Below are 26,223 nucleotides of genomic sequence, written 5' to 3' on the forward strand. Positions count from 1 at the left end.
CGGCTGGTTCGGACGGGTGTGCGTCTTCGTTCTCCATTGTAGCGTTGGAATAGCGGGGCTGCCTACCCGTCCTAGTATCCCATCCTCGTTGCCATTTATCAAGTATTGACTCAACGCCGTAGTAAGAAGTGATTTCAGCTTTATTTAACAACAGGAACTTCAGAAGAACACACAACAACAAACAGTGGAGCATAGCTCCCTTTTAAACAATCCCGGGCTGGTGTAGCCACGCCCAGGAATAGTTAAGGACCAATAGTATTCTTACAATAAAGTCCAATCAGGTCTGTTCCCTCCAGCACAGTTCTCCAGCTTTGATTGGTTATAATTTACCTTTAGCCAATAGGATTGTTCCAACTTAGAATCCTGGCTGAAACTCAAGCTTAACATTGCATTTAATACAGTGAAAACATAACATGCACCATTCAGGGACCCTGTTTCCCAGGCGCTTTCCTCAGGGACAGCTCTCCCCATGCCTGCACCTATATTCCTCCGCCGCTTTCCTTCATTTTTTTGCAGTCCCTAGAGCAAAAACACAGTTTGCCCCGTCTTGTGGCGCAGCATGGGAATTCCCAGAAACAGAAATCTGATGCTGAGGAGTACGAGGGGACAAGCTACATGTTTGCTCCTGGGACTGCAAAAACATTTGCGGAAATGAGGGAAAGCGACGGAAGAATACAGGTACAGGGGCGGGGAGAGTCGGCTCTGTGGAAAACATCAGAGTCTCCACACTGTGCTCTAGCTCTGCCCATAACTTGGCCTAACTGCTGTGGCATCTCAACATCTGGTGCTGGCCCAGTTACTAGGAGTAACACTGGATACCTCCTATGGAGGCCCAGGTTGCTGCAGTCACCAGATCTGCATTTTTCCATCTTAGGCAGATCGGGCGACTGGAGCCCTATCTCCCCCCACCCCCAGGACTTAGCTACGGTGACCCACGCAATGGTCACTTCTGAGCTTGGTTACTGAAGCTCGCTCTACGCAGGCTTACCTGTGAAGCCGATCCGGAAATTACAGCTGGTACAAAATGCGGCGGCGCGTCTGCTGACATCGACACCTGTGCGGGCTCACGTTCAGCATGCGCTCTGTCAGCTGCATTGGCTGCCGGTTGAGCACCGGATCCGCTTCAAGGTGTTGGTAATCACCTTCAAAGCCTTATACGGCCTGCGACCGACATACCTAAGAGACCGCCTCTTCCCATACATGCCTCAGAGAGCGTTACGTTCTGAGAATTGTAATGTATTCAGATGCTGCCCTGAATGCATGGGGATGAAGTGTGAATCATCCCATAGAGAAGCTATGCTAAGCTTCAGACGTCGGCTAGGATTCGCGCCGAAAGTATTGTGTCCAATCACATTTGAACTGTCTGTGGTGGGAACGTTTGTGATTGGGCTATTGTGCGAACAACCTGATAGGTTGGAACTTGTATAGTAGGTGTGGCTACATTAGCCCGGAATGTTTAAATACCGAGCAGCTGCAATGGGAAGCTGTTCGGGCTATGAGGAGTTGTACCATGTTGGAGAAGTCGATTATCGAGCTGAATAAACCTGAGTTTTGCTGAAATCACTCTCTGACTTATTGTTAAGCGCCGGACTTAACAAGAATCAACATCTCCTGGTGGTCCCTGGCCCAAAGGATGTCCGCCTCGCCTCAACCGGGGCCAGGGCCTTCTCTGCCCTGGCCCCCACCTGGTGGAACATGCTCCCTATTGAGATCAGGGCCCTGCAGGATCTTACTCAGTTCCGCAGGGTCTCTCACCCACTGATAACCGGCCATACTTAGTTACCTCTGTGGAGAAACGCCATTTTATACCTACGTTTAAGTTGGTGTGGGCCAGATAGGAGGGGACTATCAAACCTGAGGTAGGCCTTGGCCTAGTCTCCTCCTCATTCGGTCTGCCGGAAGTCTGGAGCCCGTCAGGCTGTCGGCTGGAGCCTGCAGGAGGCAGAGAGGCCATGTTGGGCATGGTGCTAATCTAACCTCCTCCAGTGAAAGCAAGTCGTGTGCCTGCCCTGCAGACCATCTAGACAGGGCATCAGTGTAGTGAAGGGAGAGAGGGAGCGATTTATTATCCACCTTTATTTTGATTCTTCAGTTCTCTGTTAATATGCCTGCATATAGTGGAGTGGTTTCAAAATAAATCCTTTTTCTGTTGACCCTGAGGAGTCCCTCTGTACCACATAGTTCCCCCAGCCGCTTGGACACGCTAAGAGTGGGTTGGGGGACTCCCTAAGGAGGAGAATAAGGGCAAAACGGTCAGTTCCCAACTCTCCAGGGGAGCCCCGAAGATTACCAGAGCCCAAGACAGGGACGGTGGTGGCAGTAATACCCGGAGGCAGTGGTGAAAAACTGCCCCTTCAGGTGGATAAAGTTAATACAGAGCTAAAACACAAATCAGAAGAAAAGCACTGGAATAGATGGAAACCTATATATAATTGGTTAGGGATTAAGAGGATTATATAAAGCGAGAGATAAGCTAGCACAAAAAGAAGCGTGAATGAGCCGTGTGTACCCCCTGTTCTCCCTGCTGCGTGTGAAAAGATGAGGGTTCCTTGTCAGATTGCAGCCCTGGACCTCACAAGCTGAAGTGTTGCCAGATAAGAAATTAGGGCCCCGATCACACGCAGAATTTGCCACGGGATACTCACAAATGCCAGCCAGATCTTACTGGCGCAATCAAACGGACACATCTGGCCAGCGTCCTGCACCCGTAGCAGTCAGCCAAAGAAGCGGAGTTTAAAAGTGCCTGTGAAAGACCACTCTCAAATGGTTTACGACGGGCCGCAGACGGACTTGCTCTGTGCGATCGCTCCAGCGCGCTCCTTTTGCCTCTGTGCTTCCTCGTTGGAGCGCACCGGGAATACACGCCCACGGGAAGAAACCCGGTACACCACCGTCACGTCTGATCACCTCGGGGTGGGTCAAATTGCGACACGCAAATAGCCACGCCTTCCCTCCACGTTATCCGGCATGTGTGACCGGGGCCTAGCTGACTTTCCATTGCTGGTGGAAGTGCCAACACATGCAATCATTCTGATCTCAAATATCACATCGTATCTCCTCGATTACGAATATAACCAGAAACACTACTCCTAAACAATTGGCCAGATGCACAGGGCAACAAGAGTAAGACCGTTCTGATCCACACTTTGTTAGCCACAGCCAGAAGTACCGTAACCGCGGCACGGCTAGACAGACTTCCCCCCATGATCCAATCCTGGCAAAACCGTATTTGGGACCACTTCATCATGTCCAAAATATCACTCAGCACACTCAATCTCTCCTCCAGCAAATTTGATGAAAATTTTTATAGCATCCCGGTATTCACTCATTAACTATACGGCTGAATCTGATGTAGTTCCAGCAAATCCCTTATACAAATCAATGATACACTTTTGAAACTTGAACCTGAAAAATTATTTGGCTTAGATCTAAGATAATATCTGAAGTTACTTTCAGAACACTGATTTAAAATTTGCCTGTAAAGATATGTAATTAGTATGGGTGCAAAAATGAATGATTCCTATATGTTAAATGCTAACTGATATTATGAGTATACGCTTCGTCTTTGTTGTAGGTTAGTCATTTACTTTTCCTATTTTCTTGCTCTGTGTATGTTTTTTCTTTCCTTGTTTTTCTCTTTCTGAAAATTAATTTTAAACTTTTTTAAAAAGATATGTATTTATTACACGGCTGTTGCCTTAAGAGATATTTTGTAGTGTGTAATATAGTTCTCTGGCATCTTCAACCTGGACAGAGTTAAGCATTAATATTTCTGCTGACCTATTTTTGTACTTCATCTGCAGACATCTATTGTACTTACCTTGTATTGTTATTAAATCCTTAAACAAAAATTATACATTAAAAAAAAAGATAAGAAATTAGGGCTAAGTGGAGCTTCAGGCCTTGGAGGTCTCCCATCCAAATACTAAGCAGGGCAGACCCTGCTTAGCTTCTGAACACTGATGAGATGGGGCTAGCCTGGGCACTCCAGATCAGGGTACTGCACCCATAGGATGGCAAAAAGGGTATCTTCTCAAGCCTACTTGACTGAGCAGATGAAACATGGGGCAGGCCTGTCCTACGTTGATGCCATTCCGACGCAGTCTTCCTTCTAAGGATATCCTCCTGTCCGTTCCCAGCCCCTTTGGGCGGTGGTCCATCCACAGACGGACTCCTCACGGGCTCAAGGAAAACACTGGCCAACACCCTGAACGGAGACATGCATGTAAAGACTGGTGGACACAGTTGTGGTTCTGTCCGTTATGATGTTCCCGCTTTCCCTGCTTTTTCCCCCAGGTGGAGTCCAGGAGGTGAAGGTCGTCGCCAAACCTATTGACGACCAAGTTCCCGACTCAGAAACTGTGACCAGGCTTACCATCCAAGGTAAGAGTCAGCTGCTTTAAAATATGGGCCAATAGGACCACGGGGGAGGAAATGGCCAAAAAGAGGGAGTGGGGTGTCCAGCAAGGCCACAGTGAGGAGGACGCCAGGCACGGCGGGGCTTGCGTCACTCCTACCTAGGGCTGCCAACCTCCAGGGGGCACCTGGCGACCTCCCACAAGAATAGCTGATCCCCAGACGGCAGAGATCTGTTCCCCTGGAGAAATTGCCTGCTTTGGAGGGTGGACTCCGGGGCATTGTTGAGGTCCCTCCCGTCCCCAAACCCCCACCCTCCCCAGGTTCCACCCACAAAATCTCCAGGTGTTTCCCAGAGAATTATAGGGCAGCCTCTAAGTGCAATCATGTTTGTGTTGCAGGGACATATCTTGAGCTGTTCCCAACCAGGACCTTAGCAGTGGAAGGAAGGAAAGACCAGCCTTACCAGTCTTCTGGGTCACAGTCCCGGAATCCTTTAGCAAAAGGGTTACTGGCAATCTTGAGTTGGGTAATCTGAAAAGAGACGGGGGGTAGGGGAGAAATAGGTGAACATAAGAGAAGCCAATGTTGGACCAGGCCAATGGCCCATCCAGTCCAACACTCTGTCACACAGTGGCCAAAAATACCAGGTGCCACCAGGAGGTCCACCAGGATCAGGCCAATGGCCCGTCCAGTCCAACACTCTGGGTCACACAGTGGCCAGAAATACCAGGTGCCCTCAGGAGGTCCAGCTGTGGGGCCAGGACACTAGAAGCCCTCCCACTGCTGTCCAAGCACCAAGAATACAAAGCATCCCTTGCCCCAGACCGAGAGCTCCTATCTATACCTCGTGGCTTATAGCCACTGATGTACCGGATGACCGGCTTTCCCTCCTGGTAGAATAGTGAATCTCCATGTGGAGCCTGGAGATTTCCCAGAATTACAACTGAACTCTGAACTGCAGAGATCAGTCCCCCTGGAGAAAATGGCTTCCTTTGAGGGTGGACACTATGGCATTATACTTCACTGAGGTCCCTGTCCTCCCCAGGCCTTCTTTGGGACATCAGGATCTGTTAGAATTACCTTTTTTTTTGGGGGGGGGGGTGTTAAATTCACATGGGGAAACATGGCAGTCCAGCAAAGAACTGTGTCTGCTGAGCATCCTGGAAGCATGCCGTCTCAACCCACCAGTCCCCCTGTCTTTCTGCCCACATGCCCACTTTCTGGGGGGTTTTTTGGCCAGGGAACCCTGTGGCCCAGATTGTTGAAGACTCCATTGATGGGGCGAACCTGAACCATCTCATCGTCACCCCTTCTGGCTGCGGGGAGCAGAACATGATCACTATGACCCCGTCGGTTATCGCCACCCACTATCTTGACGCTACTGGGCAGTGGGAGAAGATCGGGGTAGAGCGCCGGTTCGTTGCGGTCAACCAGATAATGCAAGGTGAGGACCACAGGGGGGTTCATCAGACTGTGAGACTGTGGACTCCTCTTTCTTATACAGGGTGATGGGTGCCACCACAAAATGGCTGACGTAGGAGGTGGTGCCATTCACAAAATGGCTGTCACAGGAGGCGGAGCCACACATAGAAACACAGGGGAAGGCCAAGTGCAGGGGAGAAGAAGGATAATTTTTTGGAAAATTCTCTGGGAAAGAGGAGTGAGAGAGAGAAAAGAACCAACATAGATTTATAGTTTTATATTATACTGTAATTATATATATGTATATTTATATATATACACACACACGCACACATATATATATATATACATAGTAAAGGTAAAGGTTCCCTTGCTCGAAAGCCAGTCGAGTCCTGGGAAAGACCTCTGCCTGAGACCCTGGAGAGCTGTAAAGGGGGCCGTGGCTCAGTGGAAGAGCACCTGCTTGGCATGCAGAAGGTTCCAGGTTCAGTCCCCGGCATCTCCAGTGAAAAGGACCAGGCGGGTGCTGATGGGAAAGACCTCTGCCTGAGACCCTGGAGAGCTGTAAAGGGGGCCGTGGCTCAGTGGAAGAGCACCTGCTTGGCATGCAGAAGGTTCCAGGTTCAGTCCCCGGCATCTCCAGTGAAAAGGACCAGGCGGGTGCTGATGGGAAAGACCTCTGCCTGAGACCCTGGAGAGCTGTAAAGGGGGCCGTGGCTCAGTGGAAGAGCACCTGCTTGGCATGCAGAAGGTTCCAGGTTCAGTCCCCGGCATCTCCAGTGAAAAGGACCAGGCGGGTGCTGATGGGAAAGACCTCTGCCTGAGACCCTGGAGAGCTGTAAAGGGGGCCGTGGCTCAGTGGAAGAGCACCTGCTTGGCATGCAGAAGGTTCCAGGTTCAGTCCCCGGCATCTCCAGTGAAAAGGACCAGGCGGGTGCTGATGGGAAAGACCTCTGCCTGAGACCCTGGAGAGCTGTAAAGGGGGCCGTGGCTCAGTGGAAGAGCACCTGCTTGGCATGCAGAAGGTTCCAGGTTCAGTCCCCGGCATCTCCAGTGAAAAGGACCAGGCGGGTGCTGATGGGAAAGACCTCTGCCTGAGACCCTGGAGAGCTGTAAAGGGGGCCGTGGCTCAGTGGAAGAGCACCTGCTTGGCATGCAGAAGGTTCCAGGTTCAGTCCCCGGCATCTCCAGTGAAAAGGACCAGGCGGGTGCTGATGGGAAAGACCTCTGCCTGAGACCCTGGAGAGCTGTAAAGGGGGCCGTGGCTCAGTGGAAGAGCACCTGCTTGGCATGCAGAAGGTTCCAGGTTCAGTCCCCGGCATCTCCAGTGAAAAGGACCAGGCGGGTGCTGATGGGAAAGACCTCTGCCTGAGACCCTGGAGAGCTGTAAAGGGGGCCGTGGCTCAGTGGAAGAGCACCTGCTTGGCATGCAGAAGGTTCCAGGTTCAGTCCCCGGCATCTCCAGTGAAAAGGACCAGGCGGGTGCTGATGGGAAAGACCTCTGCCTGAGACCCTGGAGAGCTGTAAAGGGGGCCGTGGCTCAGTGGAAGAGCACCTGCTTGGCATGCAGAAGGTTCCAGGTTCAGTCCCCGGCATCTCCAGTGAAAAGGACCAGGCGGGTGCTGATGGGAAAGACCTCTGCCTGAGACCCTGGAGAGCTGTAAAGGGGGCCGTGGCTCAGTGGAAGAGCACCTGCTTGGCATGCAGAAGGTTCCAGGTTCAGTCCCCGGCATCTCCAGTGAAAAGGACCAGGCGGGTGCTGATGGGAAAGACCTCTGCCTGAGACCCTGGAGAGCTGTAAAGGGGGCCGTGGCTCAGTGGAAGAGCACCTGCTTGGCATGCAGAAGGTTCCAGGTTCAGTCCCCGGCATCTCCAGTGAAAAGGACCAGGCGGGTGCTGATGGGAAAGACCTCTGCCTGAGACCCTGGAGAGCTGTAAAGGGGGCCGTGGCTCAGTGGAAGAGCACCTGCTTGGCATGCAGAAGGTTCCAGGTTCAGTCCCCGGCATCTCCAGTGAAAAGGACCAGGCGGGTGCTGATGGGAAAGACCTCTGCCTGAGACCCTGGAGAGCTGTAAAGGGGGCCGTGGCTCAGTGGAAGAGCACCTGCTTGGCATGCAGAAGGTTCCAGGTTCAGTCCCCGGCATCTCCAGTGAAAAGGACCAGGCGGGTGCTGATGGGAAAGACCTCTGCCTGAGACCCTGGAGAGCTGTAAAGGGGGCCGTGGCTCAGTGGAAGAGCACCTGCTTGGCATGCAGAAGGTTCCAGGTTCAGTCCCCGGCATCTCCAGTGAAAAGGACCAGGCGGGTGCTGATGGGAAAGACCTCTGCCTGAGACCCTGGAGAGCTGTAAAGGGGGCCGTGGCTCAGTGGAAGAGCACCTGCTTGGCATGCAGAAGGTTCCAGGTTCAGTCCCCGGCATCTCCAGTGAAAAGGACCAGGCGGGTGCTGATGGGAAAGACCTCTGCCTGAGACCCTGGAGAGCTGTAAAGGGGGCCGTGGCTCAGTGGAAGAGCACCTGCTTGGCATGCAGAAGGTTCCAGGTTCAGTCCCCGGCATCTCCAGTGAAAAGGACCAGGCGGGTGCTGATGGGAAAGACCTCTGCCTGAGACCCTGGAGAGCTGTAAAGGGGGCCGTGGCTCAGTGGAAGAGCACCTGCTTGGCATGCAGAAGGTTCCAGGTTCAGTCCCCGGCATCTCCAGTGAAAAGGACCAGGCGGGTGCTGATGGGAAAGACCTCTGCCTGAGACCCTGGAGAGCTGTAAAGGGGGCCGTGGCTCAGTGGAAGAGCACCTGCTTGGCATGCAGAAGGTTCCAGGTTCAGTCCCCGGCATCTCCAGTGAAAAGGACCAGGCGGGTGCTGATGGGAAAGACCTCTGCCTGAGACCCTGGAGAGCTGTAAAGGGGGCCGTGGCTCAGTGGAAGAGCACCTGCTTGGCATGCAGAAGGTTCCAGGTTCAGTCCCCGGCATCTCCAGTGAAAAGGACCAGGCGGGTGCTGATGGGAAAGACCTCTGCCTGAGACCCTGGAGAGCTGTAAAGGGGGCCGTGGCTCAGTGGAAGAGCACCTGCTTGGCATGCAGAAGGTTCCAGGTTCAGTCCCCGGCATCTCCAGTGAAAAGGACCAGGCGGGTGCTGATGGGAAAGACCTCTGCCTGAGACCCTGGAGAGCTGTAAAGGGGGCCGTGGCTCAGTGGAAGAGCACCTGCTTGGCATGCAGAAGGTTCCAGGTTCAGTCCCCGGCATCTCCAGTGAAAAGGACCAGGCGGGTGCTGATGGGAAAGACCTCTGCCTGAGACCCTGGAGAGCTGTAAAGGGGGCCGTGGCTCAGTGGAAGAGCACCTGCTTGGCATGCAGAAGGTTCCAGGTTCAGTCCCCGGCATCTCCAGTGAAAAGGACCAGGCGGGTGCTGATGGGAAAGACCTCTGCCTGAGACCCTGGAGAGCTGTAAAGGGGGCCGTGGCTCAGTGGAAGAGCACCTGCTTGGCATGCAGAAGGTTCCAGGTTCAGTCCCCGGCATCTCCAGTGAAAAGGACCAGGCGGGTGCTGATGGGAAAGACCTCTGCCTGAGACCCTGGAGAGCTGTAAAGGGGGCCGTGGCTCAGTGGAAGAGCACCTGCTTGGCATGCAGAAGGTTCCAGGTTCAGTCCCCGGCATCTCCAGTGAAAAGGACCAGGCGGGTGCTGATGGGAAAGACCTCTGCCTGAGACCCTGGAGAGCTGTAAAGGGGGCCGTGGCTCAGTGGAAGAGCACCTGCTTGGCATGCAGAAGGTTCCAGGTTCAGTCCCCGGCATCTCCAGTGAAAAGGACCAGGCGGGTGCTGATGGGAAAGACCTCTGCCTGAGACCCTGGAGAGCTGTAAAGGGGGCCGTGGCTCAGTGGAAGAGCACCTGCTTGGCATGCAGAAGGTTCCAGGTTCAGTCCCCGGCATCTCCAGTGAAAAGGACCAGGCGGGTGCTGATGGGAAAGACCTCTGCCTGAGACCCTGGAGAGCTGTAAAGGGGGCCGTGGCTCAGTGGAAGAGCACCTGCTTGGCATGCAGAAGGTTCCAGGTTCAGTCCCCGGCATCTCCAGTGAAAAGGACCAGGCGGGTGCTGATGGGAAAGACCTCTGCCTGAGACCCTGGAGAGCTGTAAAGGGGGCCGTGGCTCAGTGGAAGAGCACCTGCTTGGCATGCAGAAGGTTCCAGGTTCAGTCCCCGGCATCTCCAGTGAAAAGGACCAGGCGGGTGCTGATGGGAAAGACCTCTGCCTGAGACCCTGGAGAGCTGTAAAGGGGGCCGTGGCTCAGTGGAAGAGCACCTGCTTGGCATGCAGAAGGTTCCAGGTTCAGTCCCCGGCATCTCCAGTGAAAAGGACCAGGCGGGTGCTGATGGGAAAGACCTCTGCCTGAGACCCTGGAGAGCTGTAAAGGGGGCCGTGGCTCAGTGGAAGAGCACCTGCTTGGCATGCAGAAGGTTCCAGGTTCAGTCCCCGGCATCTCCAGTGAAAAGGACCAGGCGGGTGCTGATGGGAAAGACCTCTGCCTGAGACCCTGGAGAGCTGTAAAGGGGGCCGTGGCTCAGTGGAAGAGCACCTGCTTGGCATGCAGAAGGTTCCAGGTTCAGTCCCCGGCATCTCCAGTGAAAAGGACCAGGCGGGTGCTGATGGGAAAGACCTCTGCCTGAGACCCTGGAGAGCTGTAAAGGGGGCCGTGGCTCAGTGGAAGAGCACCTGCTTGGCATGCAGAAGGTTCCAGGTTCAGTCCCCGGCATCTCCAGTGAAAAGGACCAGGCGGGTGCTGATGGGAAAGACCTCTGCCTGAGACCCTGGAGAGCTGTAAAGGGGGCCGTGGCTCAGTGGAAGAGCACCTGCTTGGCATGCAGAAGGTTCCAGGTTCAGTCCCCGGCATCTCCAGTGAAAAGGACCAGGCGGGTGCTGATGGGAAAGACCTCTGCCTGAGACCCTGGAGAGCTGTAAAGGGGGCCGTGGCTCAGTGGAAGAGCACCTGCTTGGCATGCAGAAGGTTCCAGGTTCAGTCCCCGGCATCTCCAGTGCAAAGGACCAGGCGGGAGTTGATGGGAAAGGCATCCTTGGCCTGCTGCTGCCAGTCACAAGAGACAACACTGACCTTGTGTTAGATCCCAAATCAGGAGAATAGATCCACGTTCAAAAAGAAGCAAGATTTATTTCCAAAGCATGGTTGATCATGAACATACAGAGATTGTTAGGAATAACTACAATACCCAGGGAAGGTGTATTAAAGGAACTTCAAACAAGGTTTAAACCAATGAGCTCATTTCCCTCGTTAGGTTACAGATTAGAAAAGGCGCGAAGCAGCCTGAGAACAGCAACGGCCAGTTCCATAAACACAAGTTGAGTTCACACGGGAAACCTAAACAAGCCAGAGCATAAAGACACAATACCCCATCACACCAGCTGGAGAACCTTGGCAGTTACAGATGCCTAACATGAAAAGAATAACAACTACAGGAGTGAGGGAAACAGAGATTGTTAGGAATAACTACAATACCCAGGGAAGGTGTATTAAAGGAACTTCAAACAAGGTTTAAACCAATGAGCTCATTTCCCTCGTTAGGTTACAGATTAGAAAAGGCGCGAAGCGGCCTGAGAACAGCAACGGCCAGTTCCATAAACACAAGTTGAGTTCACACGGGAAACCTAAACAAGCCAGAGCGTAAAGACACAACACCCCATCACACCAGCTGGAGAACCTTGGCAGTTACAGATGCCCAACATGAAAAGAAGAACAACTACAGGAGTGAGGGAGGGGGCGGGGATGAGAAAGGGACGAGACTTGTCCCAAGGAAATGGCAGCTCGCTGACAATATATACATACACACACACACATATATATATATACATATTTGATTATATTTTTAATCTTTGTATGTTCTAGAATGTTGTAACCCACCCTGAGCCTGCTTTGCAGGGGAGGGAGGGCTAAAAGTCCAATGAAATAAATAAACAAGCAAACAACGTGGTGGCAACTGGTGCTTGTGAAATAGCATTATTTTAATCTGCCCAGCCAATCAGACTTCCAGCAGCCAGTCAGGAGCCCTGCTGGCCAAGCGCCCCACCTGGCCCCACCTGGCCTCACACTTGGCGGGCACCAGGAAAGGTCATAATGACACCCATGGGCACCACATCGGGGACCCCTGGACTAAGCCCCCCTGCCAGTTCAGACCAGGAGCTCTGCAGGGGGAGAGGTGCTGATTCCACCTGGTGGGGATGCGTGCTTTGGAAAAAGCCAGGCCAAGATCTCATCGCTTCCTGCTTTCTCCTCCTTTTCCAGGTTACACACAGCAACTGGTATACAAGAAATCAGACAACTCCTACGCTGCATTTACTAATCGCCCATCTAGCACTTGGTAAGTGTGGCCGTGCCCAGGCCGGTAGCAAAGGGGGTTCTTGATGGCCTAGGCCACTGGCAGGATCGAAGCATGCCAGGCAACGGGGGAAGAACTCCAGGCTCTCCTTCACAAATCCTGCCCTTTTAGGGTTGCTAACCTCCAGGTGGGGCCTGGAGATCTCCTTAAAATATAACTGATCTCCGTATTACAGAGATTACTTCCCCCGGAGGAAGCCCTAAAACATTGATATAATGCTGTAGAGTTGGGATGATAGTTTAAGCTGGTTCCCTGAATTCCCAGCTTTCGTTTCTTTAAAAAAAGTAACACTCTAGCCTTTTCCATCACGGAGATATGCTGTTTTCCCTATATCTCCATGAGAGAAAGAGCAAGAGACTAGGGATGCATGGCGGAATTTGCATTTGTCTTCAAGGGGTAACAAGATGTCAGATAGTAAAGAAAACGAAATACCTAGGAATTATAGTTACAAATAAATGCAGTGATTTATACGAAGAAAATTATAAAGTGTTGTTAAAAAATACGAAACAGGACTTGGAGAAGTGGAAAAATCTGCAATTGTCCTTGATGGGCAAGATGGCAGCAATAAAAATGAATACATTACCAAGATGGATGTTTTTATTTCAAACTATACCTATATTGCAGAATCAAGCGTCGTTTAGAGAATTGGATAAACTGACAACTAAGTTCATCTGGCAAGGAAAGAAGGCGAGAATAAGGTTAAAAATGTTGCAGGATGTGAAAGGGCGAGGCGGATTTGGAGTCCCAAATTGGCTTCTATATTATAGAGCTGCGGCACTAGTTTGGATTAGAGAGTGGGTCACTCTTGAAGATACAAGATTGTTACAAATTGAAGGACATGATTTGTTACTTGGATGGAATGCATTTTTATGGTATGAGAAAGCAAAGTCCCAAAAGTATTTTAAACAGCATTGGTTGAGAGCCTCTTTACTTAAAGTTTGGGACGGAATTCATAAAAAATTTTATACTAAAAGATCGAGACTAATAACACCATTAGAGGCCTTTACGCTGCCGAATGTTTATACAGGAGAAGAAATATTGAGGTATCAGGACATTTTGGACAGTAAGGACAATCTTAAGCTACCAGAACATCTGTCCTGGTGGCAAAAAGTACAGCTGGAATCAATATATTTGAAGGACAAAAGAGTGGGATTTAATGGTAAAATAACCGAACTGGAAAATGTTATGTTAACAGCAGATAGCAAAATGATAAAGAAAATGCATTTGTCTTTCCCACCGGTGTCCCAGCCTTCTGACTCCGTCTTCAAAAAAGCTTTCTACATTTGGTGTCGTTTTCACACCTCAAGAGTGCTAGCATACTTTCGAACGTCCACATATGTTTATCGTCCTTTCGGGGCGGCTCCACTGTCATTGCGCCTCCGCACTGCTTTAAAAGAATCTTCTCCAAACAACATTCAAACAAGCATAGAGAAAGACGGCGTCACAGCAGCACAAAAATTATTTTAAAATGCAAACGCAGATTCGGCCGTGGGCATGAACCAGGAAAATGAAGGTTCGTGGTTTGTGGAGTCTCACGAACCTTCACAAGCCTTTCTGTTTAATGAACCGGTTCATGGTTTGTGAGTCTCTGAGGTTTGTGGTGTAGTAGGATGCCCCCCCTGTGGGCTAAGGACACCAAACCTGCAGCAACTCTCCAGCTGACTCTCCTTTACCTGCCCTCCAAGTTTGGTGAGGATTGGATTTAGAGAGGCTGAGTTCCCACAGGGCTGCGGAAGGGCTGCAGAGGTTCATCGTCTGTTGCCTTGACAATGAATCCATCTGCGCCAGCGTGTCTGTCTCACGAACTGGCACCACAAACCTCACAAACCTCCATGAAATATATGGGAGTTCGTGGGCAGTTTGTGGGAGACACGATTGCACGAACCGAGGCTCACAAATTATAAACCGGGGGATGTTCGTGACGAAATTAGGTTTGCGATGACGTTCATGCCCATTCCTACTAGAGACTTTTAAAAATGAAAGCTGGGAATTTGGAGAACCAGTTTAAACTACCATTACAACACTACAGTGTGATACCGATATTTTAAGGCATTTGTAAAAAGGGGGGGGGCTGTGACACCACCGATAGGAACATTGATGACGACTGTGCCGTCTTTTGAAAATCCTCATTATTTAAGCCGTTGGCAGAAGAAAATAAACTGACGCCGCAACTGGTAAAATGCACAGGGAGGGCAGACATGTGGAAGAATCCTTCCCAAACCAATTCCAGTGCTTGTGGACCTACTCCCAAGAAAATCAGGAGTAACTCGAGCATGCGGAAAAGATCGTTGTTTTCTGTCTGCCTCACAATGACCTCGTCTATTCTCACTTTTGACTCCATACATGGGATAGTATATCATGAATCGGTTTCTACCTTCACAACAGCCTGGTCAGGCAGATCAATGCTACTTCCCCAATTTTTGCAGGAAAGCAGACAAAGGGGTTGCCAGCTTGCGTATAAACAACCAGCAAGGTCACAGTCGGGAGTAGCAAGATTTGAACTAGGGGCCACTCCCCAGCTCACACTCGTACCCACTTTGCAATGCCAGTGAAAAGTACTGGGTTCGCCGCATGGAGGACTCGGACAACGACATGCTGCAGCACACGTTTATTGTACTTCACATAGACAAAGACTCCCTCTAACGGCCAACGGGGCCAACTATATACATATCCACCAGCAACCCTCCCACTCCCATTGGAGGGTTTGAATGTCCCGCCAAGGTGGCTATTGGTTGGGGCTGGGGAATCCAGGATCCGAAGTTTCCTTTGTTTTCGGATCCAAGCTCTGGCCTGTCCGCGGACCCCTGGAGGCGGTCCACGTACATAACACCCAGCTTTTCAGGAGCTGACCCTTCTGGCTCTTGCGATCTCCTTAAAGAGAGCCAGTTTGGTGTAGTGGTTAAGTGCGCGGACTCTAATCTGGGAGAACCGGGTTTTTCCCCACTCCTCCACTTGCACCTGGCTGGATGACCTTGGGCAAGCCGTAGTTCTGACAAGAGCTGTCCTTGAAAGAGCAGTTCTTGAAAGAGCTCTCTCAGCCCCACCTACCTCCCAGGGTGTCTGTTGTGGGGAGGGGAATGGAAAGGAGTTTGTAAGCTGTTCTGAGACTCTGAGTGAAGGGAAGGGTATAAATCCAATTGTTTCTCTTCTTCTTCTCAAAGAGCACAGGCAACATCCGGGTTTTATTCTGCCGGGTTATATTCTGGCTCCAGACCTCCTTCTTTCCTCCTTTCCCTTGAAGAAAAAAATGAGGATGGCTCTTTTGTCTCCTCGTGATGTGTGAAGAAAAGGGCTTCCCAACCTTTTTGAGCCCGTGGGCCCCTTTGGAATTCTGACACAGGGCGGTGGGTGCAAGTACAACATGGCTGCCGCAGGAGAGGGAGCCAGCTACAAAATGGCTGCGGCAGAAGGTGGAGCCAGCAAAAAAATGGCTGCAGCAGAAGGCGGAGCCACACACACAGGGAAAGCCCGAGTGCAGGGGAGAAGAGGGGTAATGAATAAAAATGCCCTGGGAAAGAGGAGTGAGAGGGAATAAAACCAGCACGGTGACTGAAACAACGTTATTTCAATCTGCAAAGCCAATCAGAGCTCCAGTGACCATTCAAAAGTTCTACTGGGCTAAAGCCCCAGATGGCCCCACCCACTCTCAGAAAACACTTGGTGGGCGCCAGGAAGGGTATCAGTGGGCATCATGGCACCCATGGGCACCATGTCAGGGACCCGTGGTGTAGAACAAGCCATGGTGGTCCATTCCACCATGGGAGCACCATGGCTTGTTCTGCCCTGGGAACTTGAAGAGAAGAAGAGAAGAGATTGGATTTAGGCCCCGTCCTTCACTACCCAAAGGTGGCTCAGAGCGGCTGACAAACTCCTTTCCCTTCCCCTCCCCACAACAGACACCCTGTGAAGCAGGTGGGGCTAAGAGAGCTCTTGACAGAAACGGCTCTTTTTCAAGGACAGCTATTATCAGAACTACGGCTTGCCCAAGGTCATCCAGCCAGGTGCAAGTGGAGGAGTGGGGAATCAAACCCGTAGCCCACGTATCACCTTGCCATCCCCGCCTCCTCACTACCCTGAGAAACTGGAGCAGGCTGGGCTGACACACCGCCTTCCTTTCAGGCTAACGGCATACGTCGCAAAAGTCTTTGCCATGGCTAAGTCTATCAAGTCAAACATCGACACCCAGGTCATCTGCGGAGCTATAAAATGGCTGATTCTGGAAAAGCAAAAGCCGGATGGAATGTTCCAGGAAGACGCCCCCGTGATCCACGGAGAGATGTTGGTATGTTTGATTTACACTGTGGGCGTGACTTGACCGGGTAAAGTCCTGGGCTTTCCAAGTTCCTAACTCTGAAAAATGCAGTGCAAGAATTGCTGTTGTGTGTTTGAGCCGGAGGTCTTCGCCTTCCGCTGACGGCAGTTGCCAGCTGGTGGCGTGCAAGAAGCTCACTAAATGGAGCATATTGGTGATGCGGACCCGCCAGTCTTGCTGCTAACTTTCTGTAGTGGTAGTCAATGTTCCCGCTAAGCTTTAAAGACTATTTAGAGAAGTATTGGGATGTGAAAGACAATTTGATTTGCTTTGAAAATTATTAAGTTGATTTAAAAGAGAAAAGAAATGGACTTATAATGATAATAATTGAACATTAATTACCTATAGTTATATGACAACGGATTAGAAACATGTAAGAATTTAAGATTTGAGCTGGTGGTGGGAACGCTGTTGAAAGCCTATGAAAGGGGGGGGGAGTAAGAAGAAAAGGATATAGATTGAAGTTGATATATGTGAAATGTGTATTATCCTAATAAAAAGTTGTTTAAAAAAAATGCTCCCGCTAAGCTGTGATGTCTTGTGAGCAAAAATTCTACTTTGTGAGCTACTTGGCATTAAAGTTGTGAGCGAGCGATTTGGCTGCTGCATCAGTTAGTTTGCTCTGGAGCCATACTTCCTGAGCGAAGGCAAAAATGTGTGAGCTGGAGGCTGAAAGATTAGGAGCTAGCTCACATTAACTCAGCTTAGAGGGAACACTGGGAGTTATAGTCGAGCCCCGACCTGGGCAGCCCAACCTGGCCCCTTCTCATCAGGACTTACGGATGTTCAGAGGTGGGTTGCCCTTGCCTGCCTCTGCACGGGAACCGCTGGTGGTCTCCCATCCAAATGTTCACCAAGACCGACCCTGCTTAGCTTCTGATGTCCAATGAGAGCAGATTCGCCTGGGCTATCCCGGTCCCTTCTTTCATGTGGTCTAACCCAAAGTAGCCTGCCTAGTACCTCTTAGACCACGTCTGATTAAACTTCAGACCTGAACAGTTTGACAACATGTTGTCCGTTACCTGTTAGAATAATAGATATGTTCTACATGTAAATATTTTTGTAATATACTCCCTGATTTAATTATTTGGACGTATAAGTGCAGCAGTTCTGTGCAGACCCATAGACCATTTCCACAGTAGTGAAATTCCCCGCATTGACGTTTTAAAAACTGCACGTTGTGTGAAATTTTCCACAGTAGATTTTTTTCCCCACCAAGCGCAAACCCGAAGTTTTCTCTTTCTTACCCCGCATTTCTCAGAACTCGCTAAAACTGGGGATTCCAAAAACGCGGGGTAGGGAGAAAACTTTGGCCTGGTGAGAAAAAAGCCTACTGCGGAAAATGTCACATAATGTGCAGTTTAAAAAAAAAACGTCAATGTGGGGAATTTCACTACTGAGGATATGGTCATAGTGGACCAGTGTTCCCTCTAAGCTGAGTTAGTGTGAGCTAGCTCATAGTTTTTTAGCCTCCGGCTCACACATTTCTGCCTTTGTTCAGGAAGGAGGGCTCCAGAGCAAGCTAATAGCCAAATCGCTGGCTCACAGCTTTCATGCCAGTCGCTCACAAAGTAGAATGTATGCTCAAAAGACTCCACAGCTTAGAGGGAGCATTGTAGTGGACCACTCTCCACTTTGCGAAACTGCCCCCTCAACAAAACAGTTGCTCCCCCTAACAGAAAATTTCCGGCTCGGAGCCTGTTTGCGGTGCCTGCACCGTCACTGTTCTCGGGGGGCTTAGGAGTTTTTGTTTTAATTAACATTGCATTAAAGGGCTGGGTTCTTCCTTCTTCCTAGGGAGGCTATAGTGGTGCGGAACCGGAGGCGTCCTTAACGGCTTTCGTCCTGGTGGCCCTGCTGGAGTCCAGAGGAATCTGCAGTGGGCAAATCGGCGTAAGTGTCTGTTGTGCTCAGCGCCTCTAAGGATGCGGCCACGTCCCAGCTGTCTCTCCCTGCAGCGGCCTGTTTTTGCTCCCTGCCCCTCTGGCCTGAAACGTGACAGCAGCCCACCCTATCAGCTCTGGGGTGCATCCTCTGTTCATCTGAGCTGGACTCTTGCTCCTGATGTTCTGGCGTGGGCTTCTAGTGACCTGGCCCCACTGCTGGACCTCCTGATGGCCCCTGGTATTTCTGGCCCCTGTGTGACACGGAGTGCTGGACGGGCCACTGGCATGATCCGACATTGGCTTCTTTTACGTTCTTATAAGAGGGAACTGGATGAGCATCTGGAGCAGAGGTCCCTCAGTGGCTATTAGCCACCAGGCTAATAGGCAGGAACTCTCGGTCTGGGGCAAGGGATGCTCTGTCTTCTTGGTGCTTGGAGGGGGCAACAGTGGGAGGGCTTATAATGTCCTGACCCCGCTGCTGGATCCTCCTGATGGCCCCTGGTATTTCTGGCCACTGTGTGACACGGAGTGTTGGACTGGAAGGGCCATTGGCCTGATCCAACATTGGCTTCTCTTATGTTCTTATGTTTGGGGCAAGGGATGCTCTGTCTTCTTGGTGCTTGGAGGGGGCAACAGTGGGAGGGCTTCTAGTGTCCTGGCCCCACTGCTGGCCCTCCTGATGGCCCCTGGTATTTCTGGCCACTGTGTGACACGGAGTGTTGGACTGGAAGGGCCATTGGCCTGATCCAACATTGGCTTCTCTTATGTTCTTATGTTTGGGGCAAGGGATGCTCTGTCTTCTTGGTGCTTGGAGGGGGCAACAGTGGGAGGGCTTCTAGTGTCCTGGCCCCACTGCTGGCCCTCCTGATGGCCCCTGGTATTTCTGGCCACTGTGTGACACGGAGTGTTGGACTGGAAGGGCCATTGGCCTGATCCAACATTGGCTTCTCTTATGTTCTTATGTTTGGGGCAAGGGATGCTCTGTCTTCTTGGTGCTTGGAGGGGGCAACAGTGGGAGGGCTTCTAGTGTCCTGGCCCCACTGCTGGCCCTCCTGATGGCCCCTGGTATTTCTGGCCACTGTGTGACACGGAGTGTTGGACTGGAAGGGCCATTGGCCTGATCCAACATTGGCTTCTCTTATGTTCTTATGTTTGGGGCAAGGGATGCTCTGTCTTCTTGGTGCTTGGAGGGGGCAACAGTGGGAGGGCTTCTAGTGTCCTGGCCCCACTGCTGGCCCTCCTGATGGCCCCTGGTATTTCTGGCCACTGTGTGACACGGAGTGTTGGACTGGAAGGGCCATTGGCCTGATCCAACATTGGCTTCTCTTATGTTCTTATGTTCTTTCCTCCATGTTACTGTGGCCAGGATCTGAGTTTCAGTAAGCTCTAAAACAAGGGTCCCCAGCGTGGGCTCCTGCCACCACCTTTCCTGGTGCCCACCAAGTGCTTTAGAAAATGGGTGGGGCGAGGCGGGGCTTTTGCCCAGCAGGGCTTCTGATTGGCCGCTGGAGATTGGGTTGGCAGTGCAGATTTTTAAAAAAACATTGCTTTGGCAGTCGCCGCCACCACAGCACAAGGATCTTCACTGTGTGACTGAAGGTCAGCTCTGGCAGCCATTTTGTGGCTGGCTCCGCCTCCTGCCGCAGCCATTTTGTGGCTGGGTCCGCCTCCTGCCGCAGACATTTTGTGGCTGCACCCTTCCATGCCGCGTCTGAATGCCAGTGATGCCTGCAGGCTCAGAAAGGTTGGGGACCGCCCCCTGCTCAAAAAGCGAGCTGTGAGTTGCAGTCCTAGACTCTCATTGTTTCTGCGGGTTATGGTGTTACCAAAATGAAGTGCACTTAACTGAGAGCCAGCATGGTGAAGCAGTTTAGCGTATCAGACTAGGATCTGGGAGACCCGGGTGTGAATTCCTGCTCTTCCATGGAAGCTTGCTGGGTGACCTTTGGCCAGTCACACCCTCTCAAGGTTGTTAGGAGGACAAGAAGGAGAAGAAGGAGAAGAGGAGGAGGAGGAGGAGATTGGATTTATACCCCGCCCTTCACTACCCAAGGGAGTCTCAGAGCGGCTGACAAACTCCTTTCCCTTCCCCTCCCCACAACAGACACCCTGTGAGGTCGGTGGGGCTGAGAGAGCTCCGACAGAAACTGCTCTTTTTCAAGGACAGCTGTGCCAGAGTTATGGCTTGCCCAAGGTCATCCAGCCAGGTGCAGGTGGAGGAGTGGGGAATCAAACCCAGTTCTCCCAGATTAGAGTCCACACACTTAACCACGACACCAGACTAGTGTAATCTGCCTTGGATTCCCATTGGGGAGAAAGATGGGGTTTAAATGAATTAAATAAAGTCATTTGCTAATTTCTCCTCCATTTGTTATTTCCACACACACACTTGACCCCATATGTGCATGGAAAGAGACTTCCATACATGTGCACCTCTTTGGCCCCGGTCACATGTAAGGTTTTGCCCCGCAAGAGGGACAGATTGGGGGCGCATCAAACCGGCGCAATCACACCGCAACATCTGGGAAGCAGAGCGCACCCCTCCCCGATCCGTCCTTTCCGGGCGAAACCGCGCATCAAAAAAAAACCTAGAAAAGAGTACTACCTACCTGAAGCTCCGCAGCAAGGGAGGCGTGGGATCGCCGGCGCGCCCGTCTTCCGCAGCATTCGGGGCCTTTGATGGGGAATCACATGTGGGAAAGGGTGCTGAATGTGTTATTTCACACCCTCGCCAGCAGCCAGGGTTGCGATCATGGAGTTCAGCAGACAGCCAAAATGTCATCCATGGTCCCCACCCCATTAGAAAGGGACGCAGAGGAATTGGCAAGTTGCTCTCTGGGGCTTTGCTGCCTGCTGTAGGAGTGCTTGTTTATGCCCATTGTGCTCTGCTTGCATACTTATTTTTGGTGTAGGGGTTTAAGTGCACGGACTCTAATCTGGGAGAACCGGGTTTGACTCCACACTCCTCCACTTGCACCTGGCTGGATGGCCTTGGGCAAGCCGTAGTTGTGACAAGAGCTGTCCTCGAAAAAGAGCAGTTTCTGCCAGACCTCTCTCAGCCCTGCCTACCTCACAGGGGGGGTGTCTGTTGTGCGGAGGGGAAGGGAGAGGAGTTTGTAAGCGGCTCTGAGACTCCTTTGGGTAGTGAAGGGCGGGGTATAAATCCAATCTCCTCCTCCTCCTCCTCCTCTTCTTCTTCTTAAAAGCAAATGGTACAAAGGAGCAGCAGGTGCCTAGGGACCCTCCAGAACTTCTCACCACTTGGGGAAAAAGTAGGCAGCAATGAAATCTATTTCAGAATCAAATGCATAATGTCTGACGCTCGGTCTCTGGAGTCTTCTAACATGCAGATCGCTTTGCTTTCCTGTTCAGAGCTTAGACAACAGCATCGCCAAAGCTGCTGAGTTCCTGGCCAGGAAGTACGAGACGCTGGAAAGGCCCTACACCGTGGCCCTCACCTCGTATGCCTTAGTCCTTGCTGGGAGGCTGGACCACGACAGGGTTCTGATGAGAGCATCGAGAGGTACGTTCGTTGCAATTCATTCCATACCATAACAACGTAGTGTGGTTTCTGAGGACATGCTGCTCATTCAAGCAGCAGAATGAGAGACTGATTTGAAGTGGGGGGCAGCTAAAGCATGCAAGGCCTGGAGAATGCACCTCCCAAACCAAAAACCGTATGCCAGAGAGCCACTCTCTTCCCCTCCATTCCACTGGCCGCCCGGGTTCAATGCATTCCAGGGTCTTCAGGATCAGGGTAAAAAAACCCTAGAGGGTTCCCCAGTTTCACGGGCTTTTCCGCACATTCAACTTACCCCTGATTGTCTTGGCAGTCGATCCACGACCGCTGGAATCTTTTTAGTCACGGGCCTTTGTCTGCTCTCCCTCTGCCAGTTTGGTGTAGTGGTTAAGTGCGTGGCCTCTAATCTGGGGGAACCGGGTTTGATTCCCCACTCCTCCTCCACTTGCACCTGCTGGATGACCTTGGGCAAGCCGTAGTTCTGTCAGAGCTGTCCTTGAAAAAGAGCAGTTTCTGTCAGAGCTCTCTCAGCCCCACCTACCTCACAGGGTATCTGTTGTGGGGAGGGGAAGGGGAAGGAGTTTGTAAGCCACTCTGAGACTCCTTTGGGTAGTGAAGGGCGGGGTATAAATCCAATCTCTTCTTCTCTCTTCTTTGCATTTTCACAGTTGTGGAGTCAGTTTATTTTCTTCCACATATCGCTTAAATAATCAGGATTTTCAAGGGAGGAGGGTGCTGTCATCATTGGTGACGTCACTGGAGGCATTAGGGTTGCTAGGCGGGAGGTGGACGGGTGGGGTTGAGAGCCCAGGCTAGGGAAATCCTGGCGATTTGGGGATGGAGCCCGGGGACCTGTCAGGTAGCCCTGTCATGGATCTGGCATGTGGAGGGGTGCACCTCCTCCTCTTTCCCAGCTCATCCCTGTCCAGCCTCTGTGCGCTGACTCTATGCTTGACCTTGCTTTGGTTCCCAGCTGCAATTAACTCGTCTGGGAAAGCTAACGGCTTTTACGCTTTGCTGCTCGCTTGTGAGCTTTAGCCCGCGTGCGCGAATCATATCCATTGGCTTCGGCTCATGGGGGGGGGGGAGTTTGATTTCACTATAAGTCAGGCCCAATTATAATGTAGGGTATTCCTGACACAAGCTGTATACGTGATCATTAGTACTGGATCCATCAAATGAACACTTATCTTCTTATGAAGCCGTGTGTGGTGTGACCTGGCTAAATACCCTGAAAGGACCTCAGTGAGGCACCCTTCAAACACCCATTCTCTCCCGGGCAGGGGTCATTTTGTAGAAAAAGAGGTGCAGGAGCTCATTAGCACAACTCATTAGCATAACTCATTTGCATATGCCACACCCCCTGACATCACTGGAAGTGTGTCAGAAGGCAATACCCATTGCTCAGGCTCCACTGGACTGCTTTGGATTGCTAGCTATTGGAGTTGGGGAACGTTCAGATCTGTCCTCGCAGAGGAGGGAGAGTTTATACCTGAATAAAACTTGGTCTTAAAGGTGCCACTGGACTGTTTTGGACCGGGGGGCCGGGGGGGGCTCTTCAACTTACCTGGCTGCTTCTTGCTCTGACTGAGGGCTGCTGGGAGCAGGGGGTGGGGCTTGATGCATGTGCCCGCCCCCTGGGTTCTTTACTGCCGGAGCTCCACTCCTGCGTGCTCCTGCAGGAAATGACCCCTGCTTCTGGGGAACGGATCTCTGTAGTCTGGAGATGAGCTGTAATTGCGGAGGATCCCCAGGTCCTGCCTGGAGGCTGCCATCCCGAGGTGGTCTCACAATACCGACCCACCCAGTTTTATTTTTTGTGCATGCGTATATTGATATATCAATATGTTGGCTGCATTTTTAAAAGCAGTATGTTTCTATGCCCTTCCCTCATGGAGAGATAAGGAAAAAGGCATACCTCTGCAAGGGAGGATGCTAGAGACTTACTTTCCTTTTAAAGGAAAGTTGGGAAATGAGAGAACCTGCTTAACCTATCACGACAACATCAGTATATCAGTATTTTAATGCCATTTTAAAATATATTAAAAATTAAACCATTCATCTTTGGGGGGAAGGGATTGGTTTACCAATTATGACCATCCAGCCATCAAAAAGTGGCCTAGGGAAGGGTGGGAGTGGACGAACAAGAAAAACGAACAGAAACGTTACACATGAGGAAAGGGCAACTCAAAATCAGCTTCCAGAAAAAAGATCAAAGTAAAAGTGGTCTCGAAAGAACTGGGGTGGGAGGGAATCAGGAAAATAGCAACAACAAAAAGAAGCAGAAACTAAAGGCACAAAAAAGCATGTACATAAGAACATAAGAAACGCCAATGTTGGATCAGGCCAAAGGCTGATCCAGTCCAACACTCTGTGTCTCACAGTGGCCATAAATACCAGGTGCCATCAGGAGGTCCACCAGTGGGGCCGGGACATTAGAAGCCCTCCCACTGTTGACCCCCCCAAGCACCAAGAAGACAGAGCATCACTCGCCCCAGAGCCCCTATCTATACCTTGTGGTTAATAGCCACTGATGGACCTCTGCTCCATATGCTTATCTAATTCCCTTTTGAAGCCGTCCATGCTTGTAGCCGCCACCACTTCCTGTGGCAGTGAATTCCATGTGTTAATCACTCTTTGGGTGAAGAAAAACTTTGAAAAAGCTTTTGACAGGGTTGAAACTCAGTATCTGAATTCTCTTTTAATGAGCATGAACTTTGGACCCCAAATTTTTAAGTCTGATTAAAACCATCTACCAATCACCAGTGGCCTGCATCTGAACAAATGGGGTCTGCTCAAAGAATTTTAATTTGTCTAGAGGCACCAGACAAGGCTGCCTGATTTCCCCATTATTGTTCGCTTTAGCCATTGAACCGTTAGCACATGCTATTTGTTCTAACCACCAGATTCACGGCATACAGCTAGGTAATAGCCATTTCAAACTGAGCCTCTTTGCTGATGACTTGACTTTATTTTTAACAAAACCAGAAGAATCCTTGCCTGAACTACATTCAGTTAGAATCTTTTGGATCTGTTGCGGGTCTTCGAATCAACCATTCTAAAACTATTCTTTACCCTATCCATCTAATGGAAAACCATTAAAAATACATCAAACAAAACTATAGTTTTAGTTGGGTTAAGAATTGTTGGAAATATCTGGGAATACTTATTCCTCTTCAACTACCTGACTTGTTTAAATGCAACTATACAACATTAGCAAAGTCTCTAGAAGCCATACCCAACTCAACAACATCACCTCTCCTGACATGGATTGAAAAAATACAAGTCATCAAGTCATTCATATTCCCAAATTAGATTCTTCTCTATCCTTCTTGCTAATGGCAGCTAAATCTGTTATAACCAGAAATTGGAAGAGTACCAATTCATTAACCTTACATCTATGGTATATGCAGATATGGGAATTTTACACAATGGAGAAAATAGCTATTTTCTCACTCATTGCTTTAGAGCTTCTAATGATTATTAGATTCTTCTCTATTACCAATGGTTCTCTTATTTGTTCAAGCAAATCACCTTGATTCAATGTATGCTCTGTATTGTATTTACCTTACTTGGTGTTCCAGTTTTGTTAAAATTTAAAAGTTATAAATAAAGTTAAAAAAGAGGGAATTAGATAAGCATATAGAGCAGAGGTCCATCAGTGGCTATGAGCCACAAGGTATAGATAGGAACTCTCCGTCTGGGGCAAGGGATGCTCTGTATTCTTGGTGCTTGGGGGGAGGGGGCAACAGTTGGGAGGGCTTCTAGTGTCCTGACCACACTGATGGACCTCCTGATGGCACCTGGTGTTTTTGGCCACTGTGTGACCCAGAGTGTTGGACTAGCCTGATCCAACATTGGCTTCTCTGATGTTCTTATATGGAGCAGAGGTCCATCAGTGGCTATTAGCCACAAGGTATAGATAGGAACTCTCAGGCTGAGGCAAGTGATGCTCTGTATTCTTGGTGCTTGGGGGGGGGACAACTGTGGGAGGACTTCGTGTCCTGGCCCCACTGGTGGCCCTCCTGAGGGCACCTGGTGTTTTTGGCCACTGTGTGACACAGAGTGTTGGACTGGATGGGCCATTGGCCTGATCCAACATCGGCTTCTCTTGTGTTCTTATGTTCACCAAGAAAGACCATGGCTGCTACCTAGAGACAAGCAATGGCAAACCACTTCTGAACATCTCTTGCCTTGAAAACCCCTTCAGTGGTCTCCATAAGTCACGTGAAGCTGCCCTATACTGAGTCCCACCCTTCATCCATCAGAGCCAGAGTTGCCTACTCAGTCTGGCAGCAGCCCTCTAAGTTCACAGGCAGAGGCTTTTCCTATCACCTACGAC

At 50.7% G+C, this 26,223-nt stretch overlaps 1 protein-coding gene across 1 annotated transcript in view; it reads left to right on the forward strand.

Moving 5' to 3' along the window:
* The window catches only part of LOC107120136 (A.superbus venom factor 1-like), a gene marked incomplete at its 5' end in the record, with an annotated part of 77,231 nt that overhangs the window by 19,304 nt on the left and 31,704 nt on the right, over window positions 1-26,223 (forward strand). The window contains 6 exons of the mRNA XM_015422783.1: window positions 4,297-4,383; window positions 5,600-5,803; window positions 12,070-12,145; window positions 16,283-16,445; window positions 18,273-18,368; window positions 21,734-21,884. Coding sequence (XP_015278269.1) covers window positions 4,297-4,383; window positions 5,600-5,803; window positions 12,070-12,145; window positions 16,283-16,445; window positions 18,273-18,368; window positions 21,734-21,884 — 777 coding nt within the window. The remainder of the gene's footprint in view (window positions 1-4,296; window positions 4,384-5,599; window positions 5,804-12,069; window positions 12,146-16,282; window positions 16,446-18,272; window positions 18,369-21,733; window positions 21,885-26,223) is intronic.

The sequence above is a fragment of the Gekko japonicus genome, unplaced genomic scaffold, assembly GCF_001447785.1.
Source record: "Gekko japonicus isolate JY-2015 unplaced genomic scaffold, Gekko_japonicus_V1.1 scaffold3556, whole genome shotgun sequence".
NCBI classification, from domain to species: domain Eukaryota; kingdom Metazoa; phylum Chordata; class Lepidosauria; order Squamata; family Gekkonidae; genus Gekko; species Gekko japonicus.